Source organism: Neolamprologus multifasciatus, chromosome 7 (genome assembly GCF_963576455.1).
Source record: "Neolamprologus multifasciatus chromosome 7, fNeoMul1.2, whole genome shotgun sequence".
Lineage (NCBI taxonomy): Eukaryota > Metazoa > Chordata > Actinopteri > Cichliformes > Cichlidae > Neolamprologus > Neolamprologus multifasciatus.
Genome location: NC_140445.1, coordinates 25,869,777 through 25,890,154, shown reverse-complemented (window position 1 = coordinate 25,890,154; position 20,378 = coordinate 25,869,777). Strand labels below are relative to the sequence as shown.

Genomic DNA, 20,378 nt, shown 5'->3' with positions numbered 1-20,378 from the left:
CAGCCACAGGGAGCCCACTGTTTTGGCTGAGGGCCAACTGCTCAGCCTCTGTGAGTGGTGGTGGTGGAGGACCCCCACCTGTTTTTCGGGCCTCCGCTTTTTTTCTGTTGGCTATAACGGGTCACATTTGAGCATACAGAGTAAGCAAATATGTACTTGTAATGTGCTCAGATAATTTCAATAAGTGCTTACAGAAAGAAAATTAATGTAGCCTCTAACTGCAATTGATTTACATAGGACAAACAGACCAAGCACTATGGCTCATAATACAATTACACCTTACCTGTTTGGACTATATTTTTATATTTCATTCTTACTTGCTGCCAGGAACGTTTGGGGCCTGTTGGGTTGCACCTGCGCTCACATCACATCACAAAATGAAATGTATAAAAGAAAAAATATAATATAATATAATATAATATAATATAATATAATATAATATAATATAATAACGTGTTAAATGGGTGGAAATCCCTAGATCAATGTTTAAATTAACACTCACGCATTGACTCTGTCGGCTATGTTTTGCCATACATGCTCCCTTTCTTTTGCAGCTGAGGCTGTGTTACTTTTTTTACGCAAAATTTGCATGTTATCGGCATATGCTGCCATCAGAATTTCGGCCTCAAGCGCTGTAAAATACATTGACCGCACCTTCTTTCCCTCCGTCTACATGGTGACTCGCTTAATCTGTGCTCCACTAATCAGGGCTTTATGTATCCTCGTGCGCGCGCTTAACTTGGGGTTAAAGCAACTCCGCGTTGATTGAACTAAATGTTATCAGCCTTTCTGAAACCGAATATTCCGAGTTGGACAGTTCGGGGTTACTCAACCCTGAGTATCATTTTTAACTCTGAGTTTTCTAAACCCGCTTTCTGAAACAGACCCCAGGGGTCCGTTCTTCGTACCTCGCTTACTACATCCAAGATCAAATGACACATCCAAGATCAAATCATCGCGCCAACTTTGAGCTCGCTATTCCGGTTCTCCGAACACACCTGTTGTTGACGATTAGTACAGCTGGATGAAGTAATGTGAGATCGCTGGGTGGCTTAAAAGGGGCTGCGCATCGATAGTAGAAACATTGATCGGCAACCCTTTGATTGGTCGGCGAAAATGTCGAAGGAGCGCGCTCAGTATTTTTCGGCAGCAGAGCAAGAACTCTTGATTGAGGGATTTCAGGAGTTTCAGAGTTTAATTAAAACGCAAGGGAACACTGCAAAGGCTGCAAAAGCAAGGAGAGAGGGCTGGCAGAAAGTTGCTGACAAATTAAACTCGTAAGTAATGTATTATATTATATTACATTATATCATATTATATTATATTACATTATATCCTCTTTCACATTAGAGCCACAACAGGACCCACTAGAACATGGGAACAAGTAAAAGTGAAATATAAGAATATTCTACAGAATGGTAATATTTATCACTTATATTGCTTTTAGTCTCTTGAAAAGAGACCCTGAAATAATCTGTTTGTTTGTTTATAACAGCAACCAAGAAAAGGGCAGAGCAAAAAAAGACAGGTGGTGGTCCTGCACCCCCTCGTCACACCCCGGCAGAGGAGCTGGCCCTAGGGTTGAAGGCTCTCCTTATCAATCTTGCACCTTCCGCAATGGGTTGCTCGCGTACAAACGGACAGGACATGGCTGCGACAGACTTCCCAAATCCACCTTCGCTTTTATAGCCGTGGTCTCTCATCTTGATTACACAAAGTAATTTACTATTACTACTCTAAAATATGAATTACATCTGAAATAATCAAATACATGAAATAGAATGATTAATAGTACATTTCCCTTTTTTTAGGAAATGACCTGTATGTATCTGTATGAAATCAATAAAAGAATCAAATACTGCATTATCTTTAGTTACATTGATAATATTTATTTATGGAAAAACAGTGGAAAAATATCGCTGTTGCTTTCGTATAAATGAAGCGGACATACCTGAGTGGCCGCGATCTAATCCTGTTTACATAAAGTAAGCCTGCTCCCAAGCAGGTTTACGCTTACGGATCTGTTGCTATGACAGCAAGTCCCGGATGAGCTTCGGAGAACCGAACGATCCAAGATCACGCGAAATCGTCAACAATCAAATCCAGCTAACTTACTTAGCGAGGTACGAAGAACGGACCCCTGATAGTCAGAAATAACAGGAAAATCCAGAGTATCTGATAAACAAAAGTGCATTATACGTGAGTAAAACTAACATTTCTGATGATAAAAGCATCTTTGTTTAGGAACAAGTTTTTAAAGAGTTTTACAATGAAAGCACTTAAATTGTTCACAATTTAGTGTTTCATTCGTAAGTGTTTCAATTGAATCACGTGGTTTAGGTGTTATGTACATAGTCATGTGTCAGTACTGGCAAGTTTTTATTTGTTTTTGTGATTTCTGTGTCTCATTGAAGTTTGAAATTGTTGTAGTTTCTGATAGCTGCCACTAGAGGCTACTAATCCCCTTCTCCCAAAAAACAAATAAATAAACAATCCTTTGGCTGGTTAATGGATGGTGGTGATTCAACAAACTTACATTATTATTTAAGTTCAGAGGTACATATCGAAAGATGCAGTGCATATTAATTTGGGGTCTTTATTATCTTTCTCAGGTATTGTCTTATTGCAGCAACAGGACAAAATATAATGTGTTGAGAAAAAAATCCAAATAAATCAAAAAAAATATATACAGGAAGTTCTTCTTAACTTTATATACAGTGCATCAAAAGTACTTTGGCACAAAATTACGTTTGTCTAAATCTTTAGTTAGACAAAGAAAGTTTGAATTGGCCTTATAGAAAGGAATATACAAACAGTACATCATCCGCCAAAAAGACAAAAAAAGTACAATCTTTTTATTAGCTGTATACTGCAAATATTCTTAAATTTTTGCAAAATCTTTGAAGCAAATTTATAAATTAAAGCCCAAACAAGGAAGAAATGAAGAAAACAGACAGAGAAATATATTAAAATACTGTTGTTTGAACAAATATTTGACACATAGTTTGATTTAGAGCTTTTTTGGGGGTGGGGGTTAAAGTATGAGATTGTATGTGGCTAGCCTGGCTCCAGCAGTTGGAGCCACCAACCACACATTTTTTTTCTGTCTAATTTCGATGATATAAAAAAAAAAATAGATTGACACCAAATGGCCATTTTATACCAACTCCCAGTGTATAGCAACAGTAAACATAATAAATAACAAAACATGCAAATAAGCAATATAAAACAAAAAAGCTGGTGCAGGATAATCCTTAATCGTTGTCGTAGATGCACTCTGAAATGAAAGCAAAACAATAGTTAAAATGTATTTCCTGTGAGGGTCGTATCAACAGCCAGACAAATAAATAATTTTTTTTTTAATATTAACCCACACTCAACACACAAATCAGAAGTACAGCTTTTTTGGTTTCACACTCTTCTACTGGTTTCACATTTACTTTGTTTGGTTTAGCTGTTTTGGTTATTTTGTTTTAATACACTGACACCGCAAAGTATTCGACATGATGACAAATGGATTTTGTTTACATAGTTTACAATTGATAAGTTGAATGAATTTCTTTTTCTCTGTGTTTTGAGTCATGTGTCTGCTGCTCAGGTCCTTCCCACTTTTGTAAAAGAGGAGGAAATACACGGTCTTAACCAACCATTAATAGTACTGCACTTGTTTTGCAGTCAGAGGACCTGGGCACTGTGCAGTCGTTGAGTCAACCATGAACTCCCAAAGTATTGTGGAGTTAAATATGAGGGTGTGTATCTGACAGCTAAAGCTAGGCTGAAATTGGGTCATGGAACAAGATAATGATCTCAAGTACAGCAGCAAATCTACAACAGAATGGCTGAAAAAGAAAAGAATCAAGGTGTTGCAATACCACTGTCAAATTCCAGAACTCAACCAGATAGAAAGTCTGTGGTGGGACCTCAAGAGAGCTGTGCATAAAGAGCCATACCTGCAAACCTCAATGTACTGAGGTTTGTGGGAGGGTTAAAATAAAATCCACTTTTTAAAGACTGCTCTGTCAGCAGTTATACTCCTAAAAGTTCAGCTGCACAGCAATGTATTCAGAACGTACCGTCTCCAATATCATCATAGATATCTCCATCGCTGTAAACAAAAACAAAAACATCAGTACTGTCAGTATGTTGTTTAGTTTCTAGCTTAGCATAAATGTGTGAATGTCTGTAGTACTTACTCCATAGCAATGTGGCTGGTCGATACATAACCAACTGTAAAATGCACATTTTAAGGGTTTAGCAGTAAATAGTGCTAGGATTTGTTGATTGGGTAAATGGAGATCTTAAATATATCTATCAATTAATCAATATAATTGAGTAAATAGATACTCACACTTGCCGTCTTCATTTCGACAGATCAGTTTGTCATCCACAGCTTTAGCAATCACATCAAGGGCCTCTCCTGCTTTTACTGGCAGCTCTTTGCCACTCCATTTTTTATTCGTAAGATTGTGGATGACAGTCACCTGGTACAGCACCTGTATTTCTCCTTCATACTGAAACAGATTTAATATATATATATATATATATATATATATATATATATATATATGAACATGCGAATATATTCATATATGTTCACGCATGTTCATATATATATATATGAACATGCGAAATAAGATAAAAGATTGTAAGTGTGGTTGAAACATGTGACAAACCTTAAACTTCTTCCTGAATTCCTTCTCCTCCTTCTCAAACTTTTTCTGCTTCTTAGGGTCCATTTCTTCAGCTTTGGTTTTGATTTTCCCAGGTGGAATACTTGATGGAAAAACAAACAAATTGGAAAGAAATGGCAGCTGTATTAAGGCATTTCAGTTCATGGATCTAAACAGGTTGGAGTTCATCTTAAATACAGTCTTTTGTTGTGAGGTCGATCTACCTGCTGATGGGAGGTGGGATAGGTGCATTTTGAGAGTCGACGTCATCATATATTTCCTCATCAATTGCTTGACCCGGCTTATCTGTGTTAACACAAGGAAATGGTCGGTGAGTATTGGATTGGATAGTTTTCACTAAGCCTGAATGAAGCTTTAGTTTGCAAACCTTTCTTAAAGGAACACCGTAGACATTATAATAAATGTTACAAAAGAGTAAATATAACAAGTATAACTCACAGACCATCACTATAGTGTTACAGTGAATTAAACTACAAGTCAAAGTCAAGAAAGTGGGACAGAAATGGCAACGACGCAATAGTATCAATATAAAGTTGAATGATCTTAGATCCGATTAGCCTCAATAAGCCTTTGGGTCCTAAAAGACAAACCAACCTGTACCAGAAAAACTTATGTGTGCATTAACGTCTTTTTATGTTAGAGAAACCGTGCCAAGATGTCTTATTTTGAAATGGACAGTAAAGTGGTAGTATTGAATGAGTTATACCTGAATTCCCATCTGCTGTAAACTGGCTGGGTGGAGGAACTCTGGGACAACAGAGGAAAAGATAGTTTAAAAATATTATATCCTTTATACTGCTACAGTATCATCAGTTAAAAGTATGTTAATGTGACTTAAAGCAGCCCTGATTAACAATCATATTCAACTCTGGTTAAAACATGCTTTTGACAGTGTTAGCTGTTAATACATTGATTTTTTCTGATTGAGTTGTACAGCAGTCGCGCACATGCAAATTACTCCCAAAGATTAGTAAAATCACAGGTAGTCAGTGATCAGACACAAACATGTAAACGTGACCGTTAGACTCCAGCTTCTCAGACTGCGGAAGTTAAACTGCAAATTAGGACGTTTCAGTGTTATTCAGACAGAGGAGGTGAAGTGTTTTTTCTGACGCCGATGTCGGGAGAAATCAAAACTGAAATGCGCCGTCACCGATAAAAGAGGAGTGACGGCTGAAAGATTAAGGATTAACAACAGTGGACAGTAGATCTGTGGACAGTCTTACTACTGAGTGTATTTTACACTTTAGAGCTGGCAGGGCGTCTGTTTCGGTCAAACATCCGCAGGAAGCTGCGGGGCTTCAAAGAAGACCTGGGATCGAAGGGACTGGAAAGCCAACCAAGGATGTAATGATCTGCTCTTCTGTCATGTTTTCTAAATCTTTCCAGAGTGTCTTTACGTTTGCATTTACCCGTTTTTTTTAAATAACAAAACCAGTTCTCACCTGACTTCTAAGTTTGGATCGACAACATCATCATATATTTCTCCTTCTTCTCCTCCTGGTAGAGGTGGTAGGACAACTACAAGGCATAAGAGATGTAATCAGCAAGATTTCATTACAGAGTGAGCAACAATATTATTAATATAATAATATATAATAATAAAATGAAACACAGTATTGTAAAATGTACCTCCTGGTCCTTTTTTAGTGCTGTAGAGAAAAAAAGAGAGATATTAAATGAGAAGCAGGCCAACTTGGCTAACTTTGTTTTTTCACAGTAAATTGGAGAAGTGCTTCATGGGGTAACAGCAAGACAGTAACACTGGAGTTTCCATTAGCGTTTCATAACCCTGACTGACTAGCATTTTCAAATGTATTATCTATGTCTGTGTCTGTGAAGGAGTGTTGGCTCCACATTAAGGACTCATCATTTACAGTTACAATCCCGTACCTGTTATCAACTACATCGATGTCATCGTAGACCTCGGGGTCGTACGCCTGCTGAAGTGAGGCTCCTTGATTCTTCAAGGAGTTAAAGTCAATTTCTACTGAAGTCGTCTTCACGTAGCCAACTGTGCGAGCAAAATGAAGCATTGACAAGATGTTAGTGTTGCTCCTACAGTCAGCTTTGAGGCTAAAATATTGACTAAAAATGGAAAAAAGACCATAGATGGTGCATAGAGAGATAGCTGATCCTGTATTTGCTGATACAAGTGACAATTTATCCTGTCAGCAAAGAGTTAGAGTGGAAGGTGACGAGAAAGTGAGAAAATTGAGGGGTAGATTGTGAACCTACTGGATCCATCCTGTGCTCTTCCCAACCATTTACCCTCGGGGTTTCCCTGGACTCGAATGATGTCCACGGGGTCTCCCTGCTTCAGACCAAGGTCAGTCTTGCTGCTTCGACAATCTGTGGATGCCTTTCCTTTCTGAAGGACCTCCAGGGGACCAACCAACTAACACACAACCACGCATGCACATGAATTCAAATGTGCACATGACAAATAACTTGGTTTTGATGACTGAGGTGTGACAGTCTTATTGATTCTACCTGAGACGTTCACTCACTTTGAATCTTTTCCGGGCCTCTTGTTCCTTCTTCTCGCGTTCCTTCTGCTCCTTTTTCTCAGCCTCCTGACGTTTTTTCTCCTCTTTGTCCTCTTTCTCTTTCTTCTTCTCTTGCTTTTGTTCCGCTGCTTCCCTTTAACACCAAAAGTACAAAGCATTTAAAAACAAAAGTTTTGATAGACGGATGGATAAATAGGTTTAAGATTCAGTTTTATTGGGTAAGAAAGGTGAAGAAGAGCTTTCAGACTGGGTGGAGTTTGTGACAGAAAGCTAGCAGGAAGCCTTGAAGGGAAGAGATTACAAGATGGTAGCGATGTATAGTTTAATGAGCCATACACCAATGCTGAAGATGCTCAGATTCTCACTGGGAGTAACAGGGATGGATTGTACCAATTTAGTCCAAATAAACCTGGTTTATAAATGTATATAATTTATGTTTATGTAAGATATTCTTAGGTTCTATAAAAACAAGAGCTTTTATCATTACCCAAAATATTCCAAGACTATTTTGATGTGAAAGGAGATTTAATTTACTCTAAGTTTGTCTGCTCCGTTGTTTTAATCGGTTAAAGTGCCACAGACCGAAAAGCAACAACATCTCATAGTGATGCAAAACAACCACTAGATGGTAGTGTTAATAAGGTGTGACGTGGACACAGCTGAATGTTTACCGCAGACATTTTGAACTTTGGGTCTAAGCAGACTTATTTCATGCGCAGTCCTCAAACAGTGTGAATAAAAAGACCAGTTATTCTTTCACACTTTAAAACCTAGACATCACGAGTCAGGTGTGGGATAAGCCAATGGAGGTGTGACAATCTCTCACCATCGTTCATCAAGATCTTCATACATCTCTCCATCATCATCATCGTCGTTATTAATTTCCTCCTGGGAGGAGAGTACATAAAGCAACAGAAATATATAAGGCTATAACCTTAGTCAATTTAAGACACATTTAATTTTAGAGTATAAACTTTTCAACTTAATTATTTGAATTTGTTAAAGATATTTAACCTCCAGAAGTTCTGCTTGGACTACAAAAGCCTCTTTGAAGCAGACCTACAATCTGTCAAAAGTCATTTTTTTCTACCCATACGTTCATTTATAATTACTTCCAGGGCTCGTGTTATTTAGTCACTATTCTGTTGCTGTTTCCTTCTGTGGTACCACTGGTGGTGATGTGGTTTATTCTGCACTTTCACCTGCATGGCAATCTGTATTTATATGAGTGAAAGTAATTCAGCATGTCTCACCTTTCCTCTCTGGCTTGGGTGGGCTGCAAAAAGAGAAACAATAAAGCAGCGTTACAATGAGACCATTTTGAAGCAGATATCACTATCTGAATTCAGGTTCATATCGGGAAGTTTAACGTGCTTAATGCTGACTGTCAACTGTACCAAAAACATTTTAAGCATTAGTCTTTTTTTAAGTATGATATAAAAATACATAACATTTAGAAAACTAAATCTTTTTAGCTTTAACTTTTTCATCTTTCAGCTGCTGCCTTCAGGGGTCGCCACAGCAGATCATCTGGGTCCATCTCACCATATCCCTAGCATCTTCCTCACCATCTTGTAAACTTTCTCTTTCAGTCTTGCTGCTATCCTTCTGTCAAAAATCACTTGTCTCCATCGGCTCCACCCTGCCTGCACTCTCTTCTTTACCTCTCTCTTGCGGGTCTGTTGCTTTGTACGGTATTTAAAGTATTCATGTTCACTGCTTCTGCTCCCTGCATCTTATCCTTATCCTTTACAGCTGTCTGTCTGAGGTTAACACAGCTGTATGCTAACTAATGTAGGTAAAGGTAACTAAACAGTGATGATGACGTTGCACTAGAATCCACTGGATTAAAAAAAATATTTTGGGATTACTCCAAAATGAAGCATTTAAAATAGTATACTTTATACTTAGGAATAGTTGAAGCCATAACATTTTGAGTTCTACAAATATTCTTTTCTTCCTTTCATACAACTCCGCACATTTTCAATGCCAATAAAATGCATTTTACGTATTTAGAAATTACCACTGTCTTCTAGCACAAATATGGCACAAAGTTCAGCTTCTTCTGTTTTCCTGTGATGTTAAAAAAAAGTTGTGCAACACTAGTTTTAGAAACTTAGAGACTTTTACTGGACCTGCAGATGGTGGTAGAGGCGGGGGAGAATTGGTCACGTGATCGACATCGTCGTAAGTGTCTTCTTGCTGGTTCCTAAACAGCAGGTTAGGATTTAGCTGTTATTAATTGGAGTAGCATTATCCAGAAAATACACAGCATGTCCAACATTTATCACCGTGTTTCTGTTCAAACAGGAAAATGAAAAAGTGTGTTTAATGTGTCACTCACATGGCTCCAGGATGTCGTGGGGGCAGATTTGGCAGTGCAGGTGGTGGGGCTTGATTCTGGGCCACATGGTTGCTCGCAGCGATGGGTTTCTTAAAACTGGGACCTGCAGCAGAAACATGCAGTGTTGACGCTGTGTTAGCCGATTACTCTTTAGGTGGTTTTGCTGTACTTTACTTGCTTCCAGTGTAAATTTAGCACTTTTTAGACCAATGCAAATGAATTTCACCAACACTTTCTGACACCATCTCTGATGACCACACAAGACGTGTACATAAATAGATGGGTATCTATGTATCTAAATGTGAAAAACTTCTACCTCTAATTTCTGTGATGATTATATATGTCAAAGAGTCACATCAGTCTCATCTAGACACATCGAAACTGGTGCAAAGATGGTCCTCTGTACATAACCTTAAGAGACTGTTGACGGTATGTGTTAATAGGACTCTCTTTATGATCAAGAATGATATATAAAATATTTCTGCAACGAGGCATTTGAATCTCCTAGAGTGTTTTTCCTGCTTAAGTAACCCTTGTGTCACAAGATTTCGAGAACAATGACCAATCTTCGTTCACTGTCCACATAAAAAAAATGTCCCAGGAACTTTAAAATGTGACTCACGAAGTTTTGAGAGTACTGAAAGTAAAAGTGAAAACAGCTACGTCTTTGAAAATTTTTCGAATATGGAGTCTTTTTTGCCATGAAATGTATTCAGGTGTATAATGTGTAATGCACAACAACCAGGAAGTAATCAACAGTAAGTGCTTCAAGATTGTGTGTCTATAACATCGGTAAATGTGTTTCTTTGGCCACTAAATTTGAATGATGCACCTAAAAACAAACTCCAGTAATGTAGGCGATGCGAATTATGTAAATCTTTATAACTTTACTCAAGATCAATATAGGATAACAAAAGCCATAAGAAATAAAGGAAAGAAAGTGAGACTACAGTGTTATTATTCAGAGTTATTACTAGTGGACACTAGGTAATGTGGTTTGGTGGGATGAATCTCACAAAACTGCAAAACTGTGATCAGAACATTGCTCTCTTGGCCTCTAGTGAGTGACCCAGAATTTCAGCCAAGACAGCCGACCTCTGACTGGAATATATTCATGTATGTGGCTATAGACAGAGCCTGTCTTTAAAAAGGCTCGCTGGCTTGCTGGAACTTACTTCCCCATGTGGTGAAACAAACTCGGCTGTCAGAGTGGCGAGTGAAGTGGGGGTAGAAAAGAGAAACTGGACAGGGAACTTGCAAATAGAGGAACCTAGTGTAGTTTTGTCACTTTAGTCTCTTATGTGAAGCTCGGAAGAACTGCAGCATTTGTGTAAACATATTGAAAATACACAGAGTAACTTATGAAGTGCAATATTTCATGCACAAGCAGACTTTGTGTATTTCTTTTAGGTCTAATAAGCTAAAGTATGCTTAATAACTGCTGGCCAAACACTGCCCACGTCACTGAAACCACACTGAATTGTGAAGCAACTTCTATTTCACACTTCAGAAATGCGTTAACAGATCCTGTCCAAAGTAGCATTGCGGGCGATATAGAGGAAATGCACTTGAACCAATAAAATAAGAGGAACACCTTCTTTAGACAGTCACGAGAGCTGCACGCTCTTGAGTGCCCCACATTAACTCTTACACATTTAACCCTTTTCACAGGGGTGGGGAGACTGACTCTGCTTCTATAGAGAGTCCATTACATTAAATGTTGCTGGGGCTTGTTTTCCTGCAAATTCTGCTGTGTTTAATATGCCATATGTGTTGTATACAGATTGACATTAGAGAACCAAACACTCATGAGACCAAACTGAAAACAAAGGATGTAAAATCAAACAAAAAGCTGAAGTATTTCTGACTGGGTGGGGGAGCGCACATGTGCATCCCTGCTGGCTGGCAGAGGTTTACTGCCTGAAGCTGAATTCCCTGCCTCGCATATGTAGAGCATATTTTCTACTTTCTTGTACGTTAGGCCATACTGCAAAGCAATAAAATGTTCATTTTCATTTCATTTTGAAAAGCCTATTTTGTGAGTTAAGCATTTTTTTAGAGTTCTCTTTTGATAGAGATACATGGGAACAGATTACTTCCACATGATCTCATCAAGATTTGTCAGCAACCACAGCGGTCATCCATTTTTTATTAATAAAAAACATCCAAGACCCAAGTTTGGGTTTAAATGCTGTTTTCTAGTATTTCTTAATGTACTCTTTGGATATTCAGCATTTCTTTAAACTAGAAACACAGAACTGTTCATCTATCAAATAAAATATGTTTTTTTTATTATGTATTTATTTACTTTCAAATAGTAAGGTTTCTTGTTCTGTATTGAAAAGTACACATTCTAGTCTTGCAACACTTCTACTGTCATCTTACAGTAATGGGTGATAACAGGTAATTAAAATAAACAACAAATATATTTACATCTATGTATATTTTTAAAGTAAAATTCTGAACTCTCCTTTGATTCTGAATAAAGGAAGTACCTAACGTGCTGGGTTAACTTTAGCTTCATGAAGGTGTGATCACACGTGTCTGGGACAACGTTAAACTGTGAAAGCACGCCTCCACTGCATACTTGTGTAGAAAACACCAGACTGCTTTTCATTTAGGTTTAGTATCTTGCCCTAAGATCCTGTGTCATACAGACTGGAGGAGGGATCAAACCACTGACCTTCAACTTAGTAGAAAACCTGCTTGACCTGCTGAGCCACAGCCACCCTAAGTGGTACCATATAAATGAAATTGAATGATTCAGTAGATGATTACATTTAACTTTTACAAATATGGAAGGCTGTCAGCAGGTTTCTGAATGCAATAACTCGAGAACAAAGCAACATAGGAGTGTCAAATTGATACAATTGTATCTATTAAAACTATTAGGAGTTGTTTAAATCTCAGTGACCTCGGCCTCAAGGTCAGGGGTCAGAGGTCAAGTTTCCTCAAAATCTTGTGAATGTGACAACTTTATCGTGGCTTGCTATACAGGTGGATGCCAGCAACCTGTCTGCTATCCGCCTAACTCAGTAATTCAGTCATTTTATGCTCACGACACCCTAAACAAGCCAAAATTTCAAGGCACACTTGTGTTCATATTTGTGAAAAACAGCATCTCAAACATTTTACATGCTCATGGTGCTTCTTTTGATTACACTGTCAGATTAAAGGACTTTTGGTCATTTGGACCTGCAATAAGTTCCATTAGTTTATAACTTGCCTCTATAACCTTATCAGACCCTTACACACAGGCCAACAAATGGTCTTGGTTCAGATCTACCACTCTATTGAAGCAGGCCAAGTTTTCTCAAAATATATATTTGGCTTCTACGTGGCTTCCTTCCTTTTGACACCCTGAGCCAGATGAAGCCACAATCCAAAAGGCAATGACTGTTTGGCTAAAATGTGGCCCATCTCTTTACTTTTCTTTGGGAGTTGACTCAGGATGAGTACAAACACTACATCTCAGCCACAGGTCTACCAATTATGGGCCAGATGTCAGATGTGTTATAACATTTGGGTCACATCATATACATGCTTGCCATAACCCATATCGAGCATGGCTCATGACATTTAGCTCAGGGCTCGGCCACATATCACAACTAAAAGGTGGGTCTTGATACATTATTTGGTCTCAGTGTTGCTAATTCAAGTCAATAACCTGGACTTATCTATAGCTTTTGTGTCATTGGGGTCTTTTGGAGCATATTTATAACTAGTACAAAATCTCTCAGCTTTGTGGTTATTTGTGGTTAATTATATTAACAGCCTATCTGTGCAACAGTTTTGGTTGAGCAAAATTATAGTATTTTATTTTTATGTTATCCCTGCATAGTACTACTTTTCAAGTATATGCGTCTGTGCAGTGTACAGATCCAGAGTGTACTATCCAAGATTGCTAGTGTCAGCAGACAATTTAGCATCCAACCATACATACGCCTCTTGGCTGTATGTATGGCAAAATGTCAGCATGCCACTGACCAAAATGATAGTGTGGCTTTGCAGTTGCACGGACAAATCCAACTTACCCTCGTCAGAGGCCTCTGGGCCTCTTTTAATATTCTCCAGGTTGACTTTTGGAGGTCGGTTAGGTTTAGCAGGAGGAGGACCCAGAGCCAAGCTGTTGGGGAGAGGGTTACGCTTTGGGCCTGATGAATCATTTCCGTTAACACCACTGCTGGCCAGAGGAGAGGGCTTGACTGGCTTCTTAAAACTGGGCTTCTTACTGGCTGGAGGTTTTGGAGGAGGAATGGAGTTAGTAGCTGTAAGGCTAGGTTTGCTGGTCCCACCACTCTCTGTCTGCTCAGTCTTTTCCTCCTTGTTGAACAGATTCTGAGCAGTCCTGAAGTTTGAGGTGGGCTTAGAAGAAGAGTTGGCCAGCGATGAAGGTTTGATCACATTGTCTTTGTTCCCTCCTGCCTGTTCCTCAGCTTGCTGCCGTAATTTTACAATGCCGCCAATCGTTTTTTGTTGCACACCAGGCAATTTAAGTGGCGCAGGACTGCTGTTTGGTGCTGCATTGTTTTCGTCTTTAACCCAGCTGGGCTTGTTGCTGATTGCTGGTGAAGGTTTAGGAAAGGCAGGTTTGGATTCAGACAGGGTGGAGGTAAGAGGAGGTTTGTTGAATGGAGGCTTCTGTGCCAGGCTTTTAACTTCAGGAGCCTGTGATAAGGGTGATTTCAAGGGTGTCTGCTGTTTATTAACAGTAAAGGGTTTGCTGTTCGTGTTGCTATCATCCTGGATGTTGGCAAATCTGCTTGCCAAGGCTTTAGCTTTATTTGGCTCTTGTACCTCTGTGTCACTTTTAGTAGATACTGTGTTTTTTAGGAAACTTGGTTTTGGAGGCGTATTTACTGCACTGCCAGAGAAGCTTTCCAAGACTGGTTTCTTCTGTAAAGGTGGGCCAGATGAGAGGGTCGGGTGCAAGGGTTGTTTGATACGTCCAGGGGGCGCAGAGGAAGTCTCGTCAGTGCTTCCCCCACCTGCTTGGAAGCGAGCCATGATGGCCTTTACATCTGACTTATTGTCCTGAGGGGGAAAAAAAGACATAAGGGGTTCAGAAAGTGAGTTAATAAGAATCCAACACCACAGTAAGGATCAAACTGATTTTTACTTAAAGAAGAATCTAAGCTAAAGGAAAATAAGATTGTGCTTGCTAGAACATAAATGGCTTCAGCAGAACATAAAATCCAGACAGAGCAAAAAGGGAATTTAAAAAAATGAGTTGCTCACACTGAGCTGGCCATGAAAGTTCAAATAGGAACAGAAAGTTTCATTTCCTCTCATTTCCTTTCATTGTCCAGTCAGTAGAATTTGTGCTTTCTCTTCAGTTTCTCATTCACTGCTCAATTAAACAATCTTTTTTTCTCCCCAGTAATTTACCCAAGATCCCTCTCACACTATTTTTTTCTATGCACACATAGAAACTTAATGCACAGAGCTTTGTCTCAGAAAGTCAATCACAGGCTTTGTGGTTCAAACATGTGCAAATGACACTACATCTCAAAGTGTTGTAGTGGGTAGGCCAGCACCTTGATTGCAGCTACGGATTTGCAAAAGGGACCCTGTTTGTTAGTGTCACTCTGTTAAAGATTTAATGTTTATAACAAAATATCCTCTGTCATGAAAATAAGGGATTTTATGTTCCTTGACTATAAGTATTCTCAGCATTTACAGGATTGTGTAATACAGGAACTCTGCAGATGACTCATGTCATTATTTTTCTATGTTTGGCACTCTTAAGCAATATTTGGAAAAAAAGAGACTATTTTCTGTCTTACAGTATTTTACCTTGAGAATTGCCAGCATTCAAAACACATTTGTTTCTGAGTGTGTTGCATTTGGCAGCATGGTGCAGTGGTGCAGTGGTTAGTATTGTTGACTCATACCAGAAAAAACTGGTATGAGTTTTGATCCTTGTGGTCAGGCTTTGTATGTGCATGTTCTGCCTGTGCCTGTGTAGGTTTTCTCCAGGTGCTCTAGCTTCATTTCACAGTCTAAAGACATGGATATTTGGCTAACTGGCGGTTGTAAAGTTGTTGTAGGTACACTCTTATGTTGCCCTGTGATAAACTGGCGAGCTATCCCTACTCTCACATGATGTCAGAGTAAATGTGCTACCTGTGTTTTTAAATGTGACATATGTCTGTACAACAAAAGCATCCTATAGGTTAAGATTAATAAAAGAAAAGATAATTAATCGAAGGCTTGAGTGATTTTTCTTTTCTTCAGATGTTTAATATACTTGTCTTACAATCCCACACAATAATGTGGAAGTCTTAACATCAACTACTGCCCAGTTATTGTCTTCACTCCAGGTTTCATCTTTTAAAAAACACACAATAACTAAAAACTTCCAACTAAAAAAAACCTTCTCTCAAACCACACTCTGTACCAACTTCCTGGTTTGTCACTGTCATAAACACAAGTTTGAAATGGCCCCAGTTTAAAAGCATTTATTACATGGACCTTTGTAATATACCTGTTTCAAGGTAGCTGCAAAATGGTGTTTACACTGGGAATAATTTAGATGGTCTGTGTTTTTAGAGTGGCTTTGAATGAATGAGGAGTTCAAATATGTGAAGTGGAACAGTCGGTCTGTGAGTATGTAAAAGTGTGAGGCAGGAATAAGCTGCATCACTAACCCCAGGTACATTATTAACCACACTTTCATCCAGCGTCAGTTTAACAAAGTGTCATATATTGGGCTCGTGACCAACTAGGAGCCACACCTATTCTAATGAAGCTGGCTTGAGCAGGAAGTAGAGATAAGAGCATGAGGACACACAGCTGCAGCTATTCCTATGGAGCAATAAAAGCAAGGGAACACAATGCAATGGAAAGTGCAAATGCGCACCGCTATAAACAGAAACACTTAGCACACAGTGTTAATGTGCACTTATGTGCTAAGACTTAGATACAAAAACACAGAGTGAAGTGGAAGCTAATTTCTCTTACTGACTTCTCATTGTAATAATGTGATATTGCATATGATGGCTCAGTGAGTTTCATAATCAGCATACAGTCCTGTGAAAAAGGAATATCACCCCATGGTTCAGTAGCTTGTAGAAACACCCTTAGTAACAATAACTAAAAATAGTTCTCTTTTGTATTACTTCTCTTCTGTATTACGTTGCAACGTTATAGAGGAATTTTAAAACACTGCTTCTGTTCATTGAAATTTGTGGGCATTTTTGCATTTGTATTGGTTTTGGATGCACAGCTCTCTTAAGGTCCCACCACAGCGAGGTTGAGGTCTGGACTCTGACTAGAGCATTGCAGTACCTTGTGTTTTTTTCTTTTTCTATTTTATATGTGGTTTACTGCTGTGCTTGGCATCATTGATCTGTTTCGTGATGCAATTTCAACCAGGATTTAGCTGAAACTGCACATTTAATTCTACAACACTTTGGTATACAGAGGACTTCATGGTTGACTCAGTGACTGCAAGGTGCACATGTCCTGTGGCTGCAAAACAAACCCAAATCATTAGCATCATCCATCAATAAGCTTGAAAGCTAGTGTGAGCCGCTTGTATTAACATGCTGTTTAGGTTTCCCCAAGCATGGTACAGTGTATTATTATTGCCAAACATTTGCTCTTTGGTCTCATCTGTCCAAAAGGCACTGTTCCAGGAGTCTTGTGATTTTTTTCAGACGCAACTTTGTGACCTAAGTTGTGCGGCTCTGCTCTTTTTAGAGAGAAGAAGCTTTTTCTTTCAGCCTTTCCAGACACGTCATACTGTAGCGTCTGAGAAATACACTTCTAGTATATTTTACTGATGACATAATGCCCCAGTACTGTACATGGATCTATCTACTCTGGCGACCCTCTCTCTGGAAAGTAAGGGAGTGACAAAAAGTACCAGTCTCAGTCTTTAAGATGATGACTTTAGTCACCACCAGTGACCATGGACCAGACCATGTAGGGAATTTCGAGTCTTTAAAAGCTACACTGTCTAAAGAACTGAATCAGCAGTGGAGAAGTGGATGGTGTTTTATTTGGACACATTTTATTCTGAAATGTGCATTCACTGTCATCAATGAATGCACATCCGCTGTCAACAACATGGCTTCAGTGTTGAAGAGAGAAATGTCAGGATATGCCCTTTAACAACCAATCTCTCGGTAAACTGAGAGAGACAGTGGGTGGAACTTCACTGCAGTGGTGCCAGTAACATCAAGCGTTAAATATGTTAAGGCTGAGCCTGAAATGCGGTTGAATATTAAATCGGTAGAAATAAAAAGAGGAAAGTTCCCTCATAATACTTCTGTTTTTTAACCGCGGTAAGCTATAAATTGCCCAATATGTTATGTACAGGATTATTGCAGTTGCTTCTTCTCGAGATACGGGTGCACTGCAGTTGCAATTTTGTAAAGGACCTGCAAATTTCGTCACATACCAGAAACACCTCTTGATAGGATAGCCATTTATTGCACTACAGCTCAACGGGAACACAAAGCTGCCATAGTTTGTGTGGCACCTATATACTTGTCTGAGATGGTTCAAAGGTTTGAACCATAAATTTATAGTTATGAAAATAATTATATGTAAATAATCCATTGTTATGGTGCAGGATCAGTGCACAAATAACATAATAACCACAGAGTCTTGGATGCTAAACCAGTTACTCCAAACACATTTTCTCTTTTAATGTTTGTTCTTTCACAGAAGCCTTGTGAAAAGTGACCAGCTGAGAAACGACAGAGGAAGAGGAACCACGATTTCTATTTACAGTGTGATGAAAAGTGCAGAGCAAAGGGGCCTTGCTTAATCGAACTGATACAAAACCCAGAACCACTAACCCCAACTGTGAGGTTGAACTTTTCATTTTTTACACAGTACGTGAAATGAAAATTGGGACAAAAATAAATATCAAACTATTTTTAACGAGTTTAAACACGTGGTTTTAATTCAGCATTTTACTTTACTTAACTTTAACAATCACTGAAATGAATGAAAGCTTATGTTGACTGCTCAGAATACAAATATGACAACTCTGCTTTTGTCAGTGTGTACACATTAACTCGCTCAAGCAAATTAAAATGTACCAGTTTGTAATAATATAGTATGGCTGACTTCTAAAATATACAAAAAGCTCATGCTATCCTGTCACGATGAGCCGTCTAAAACACACATAACTACCATTCTGCAGTTTCAAGAGCAAGTTCCTTCTGTTAAACCCACAGTGCCCACTTAGAGTATTTCAATCATTTAAAATGTTATGATTAATTATTTAAGTTTCTTAAGTTTTACTCACCATCTTGAGGAAGACTTTCCCAGGCAGAGAGCTGGTCAGCGACTGGCTGGTGGATAAAGGAGAGTGTTTGTTCAGTGTTTGTTCAGTGCCTCTGTGCGAGTTTCTGTTTCTGTCACAGAGAGAAAGGCACTGAGATAGTGAGTGTTGATAGTGAATGACAAAGAGTGTGGCTGAGCATTGAGCATGTATGTCTGAGGGGGGGATGTATACTCCCGTTCTTTCAGTGACATAAGCATCTGTCTACAACTGACTACTTCCTCTCTTAGTAGTATGTGTGTTTTGTGTGACTGTGGGTGTCACAACTTCTGTTATCTCCGTGTTTTGATCTCATTGATTTGCCTATCCCTGGCAAATTCCCTGCAGTTTCCCACTGTCCTTAACAAATGATGTTCACTCAGTCAGAGGCAGGTCAAAATGAAAAAACAAAACAAAACAGCCACAGTCAAAACTGTTTCATAGCAACTGTGTTAAAGAGGTGTTATAGCTTGTATGATGAAAAGGTTTTTGGTCAGCAGTGCGGGAAGACAACAAGCCATAGCCAATGAACAACATTAGAAGACAGCACAGGAAACATTGTGGTCATATGAGTGGCGCAAAGACTAGACAAGCGTATAAGACCAGCGTACATCCATGCTAGTGGTTCTTTGAAGCCTTAGAAGTGCTTTGAGCTAAATCAGAGGAGCCACAGTTCATTTCACAGAGGGGCAAACTGGTAAATGACAATCACATAAAGGGCCAAGCTTATATATTGAATTTATCACATGGCCTCATGTACTTTATGCAATTGTGTTCTCACACACTAATCTTTAAGTATGTGAGAACACTTTAGGTTTATCTTATCATATTTTCAAATGATAAGTTGGTGGTTTTATGGAAAATTTCATAAATATGAAGAAAAAGACCTTTGATGGTGTTATTTACATGCACTATTCAGCCTTCTGACATGAAAATTGGCTGCATGTAAGGATTTAAGAATTGCAAATGTGCACAGTTTTTCTGTTTTGAGAAAGTGACCTTTACAGCTTCACTAAAAGAATACTTATAGTACTAGGCTTCATTTAGAAAACCTCTGTTAACGCTTCATAGCTTAAGTTTTGTTGTGGGTGTGTAGATCAAAAATGGCAATGATGATTACAAATAATCTTGTAGGAAATGCACAAGGGTGAAGAAGTAATTTATGTAGTCTGCCACTTCTTCATGAATTGTCTGCCTTCAGCATTAGTATTCTTCTTTTTTGCCAGTCTTTATTAGCTAGGTTATTACTCTGCATATCCAGTGTCTCGTGTAACTGCAGGCGACAGCTAAAGCTGGGTGGACCGAAATGTAATGAGAAGATGTAGTGATAAGTAAAATTTGCAGAGAAGTTTCAGTTTCAGCATGCTAACAGCTAATAAGCTCAATTTAGAACTGAGAACACACTCTGTATAAAGAGCAGAAAATACAAGTGTCAACACAGGCTTTCTATGCGAAAGTTGAGTAACTCCACCAGTTGAGGCTCATTAACCCTAAAGAGAGCTAAGCATCCCCCTAGTGGACACCAATATGGCATTTTCTATCTTATTTTGTAG

At 38.8% G+C, this 20,378-nt stretch overlaps 1 protein-coding gene across 1 annotated transcript; it reads right to left on the bottom strand.

The window, feature by feature from the left end:
- Positions 1-499: 499 nt before the first annotated feature.
- Positions 500-19,045, bottom strand: fyb1b (FYN binding protein 1 b). The gene is made up of 19 exons (XM_085167210.1): positions 18,811-19,045; positions 13,580-14,579; positions 9,546-9,648; positions 9,337-9,410; positions 8,455-8,477; positions 8,028-8,089; positions 7,202-7,334; positions 6,930-7,089; positions 6,585-6,705; positions 6,324-6,343; positions 6,137-6,212; positions 5,935-6,018; positions 5,398-5,438; positions 4,895-4,976; positions 4,674-4,773; positions 4,349-4,511; positions 4,194-4,227; positions 4,074-4,105; positions 500-3,277 (listed from the first exon to the last, which is right to left on the bottom strand). The coding sequence occupies exons 1-19, from the start codon at positions 18,811-18,813 to the stop codon at positions 3,255-3,257; spliced, it is 2,334 nt and encodes a 777-aa protein (XP_085023336.1). The 5' UTR covers positions 18,814-19,045; the 3' UTR covers positions 500-3,254.
- Positions 19,046-20,378: the final 1,333 nt, after the last annotated feature.

Coding starts and splice junctions, on each gene's coding strand:
- fyb1b (XM_085167210.1), bottom strand. Junction 9,411..9,545: donor CCACGACATCCTGGAGCCAT/GTGAGTGACACA, acceptor CCTGCTGTTTAG/GAACCAGCAAGAAGACACTT. Junction 6,344..6,584: donor ATCGATGTAGTTGATAACAG/GTACGGGATTGT, acceptor TTTTCTCTACAG/CACTAAAAAAGGACCAGGAG.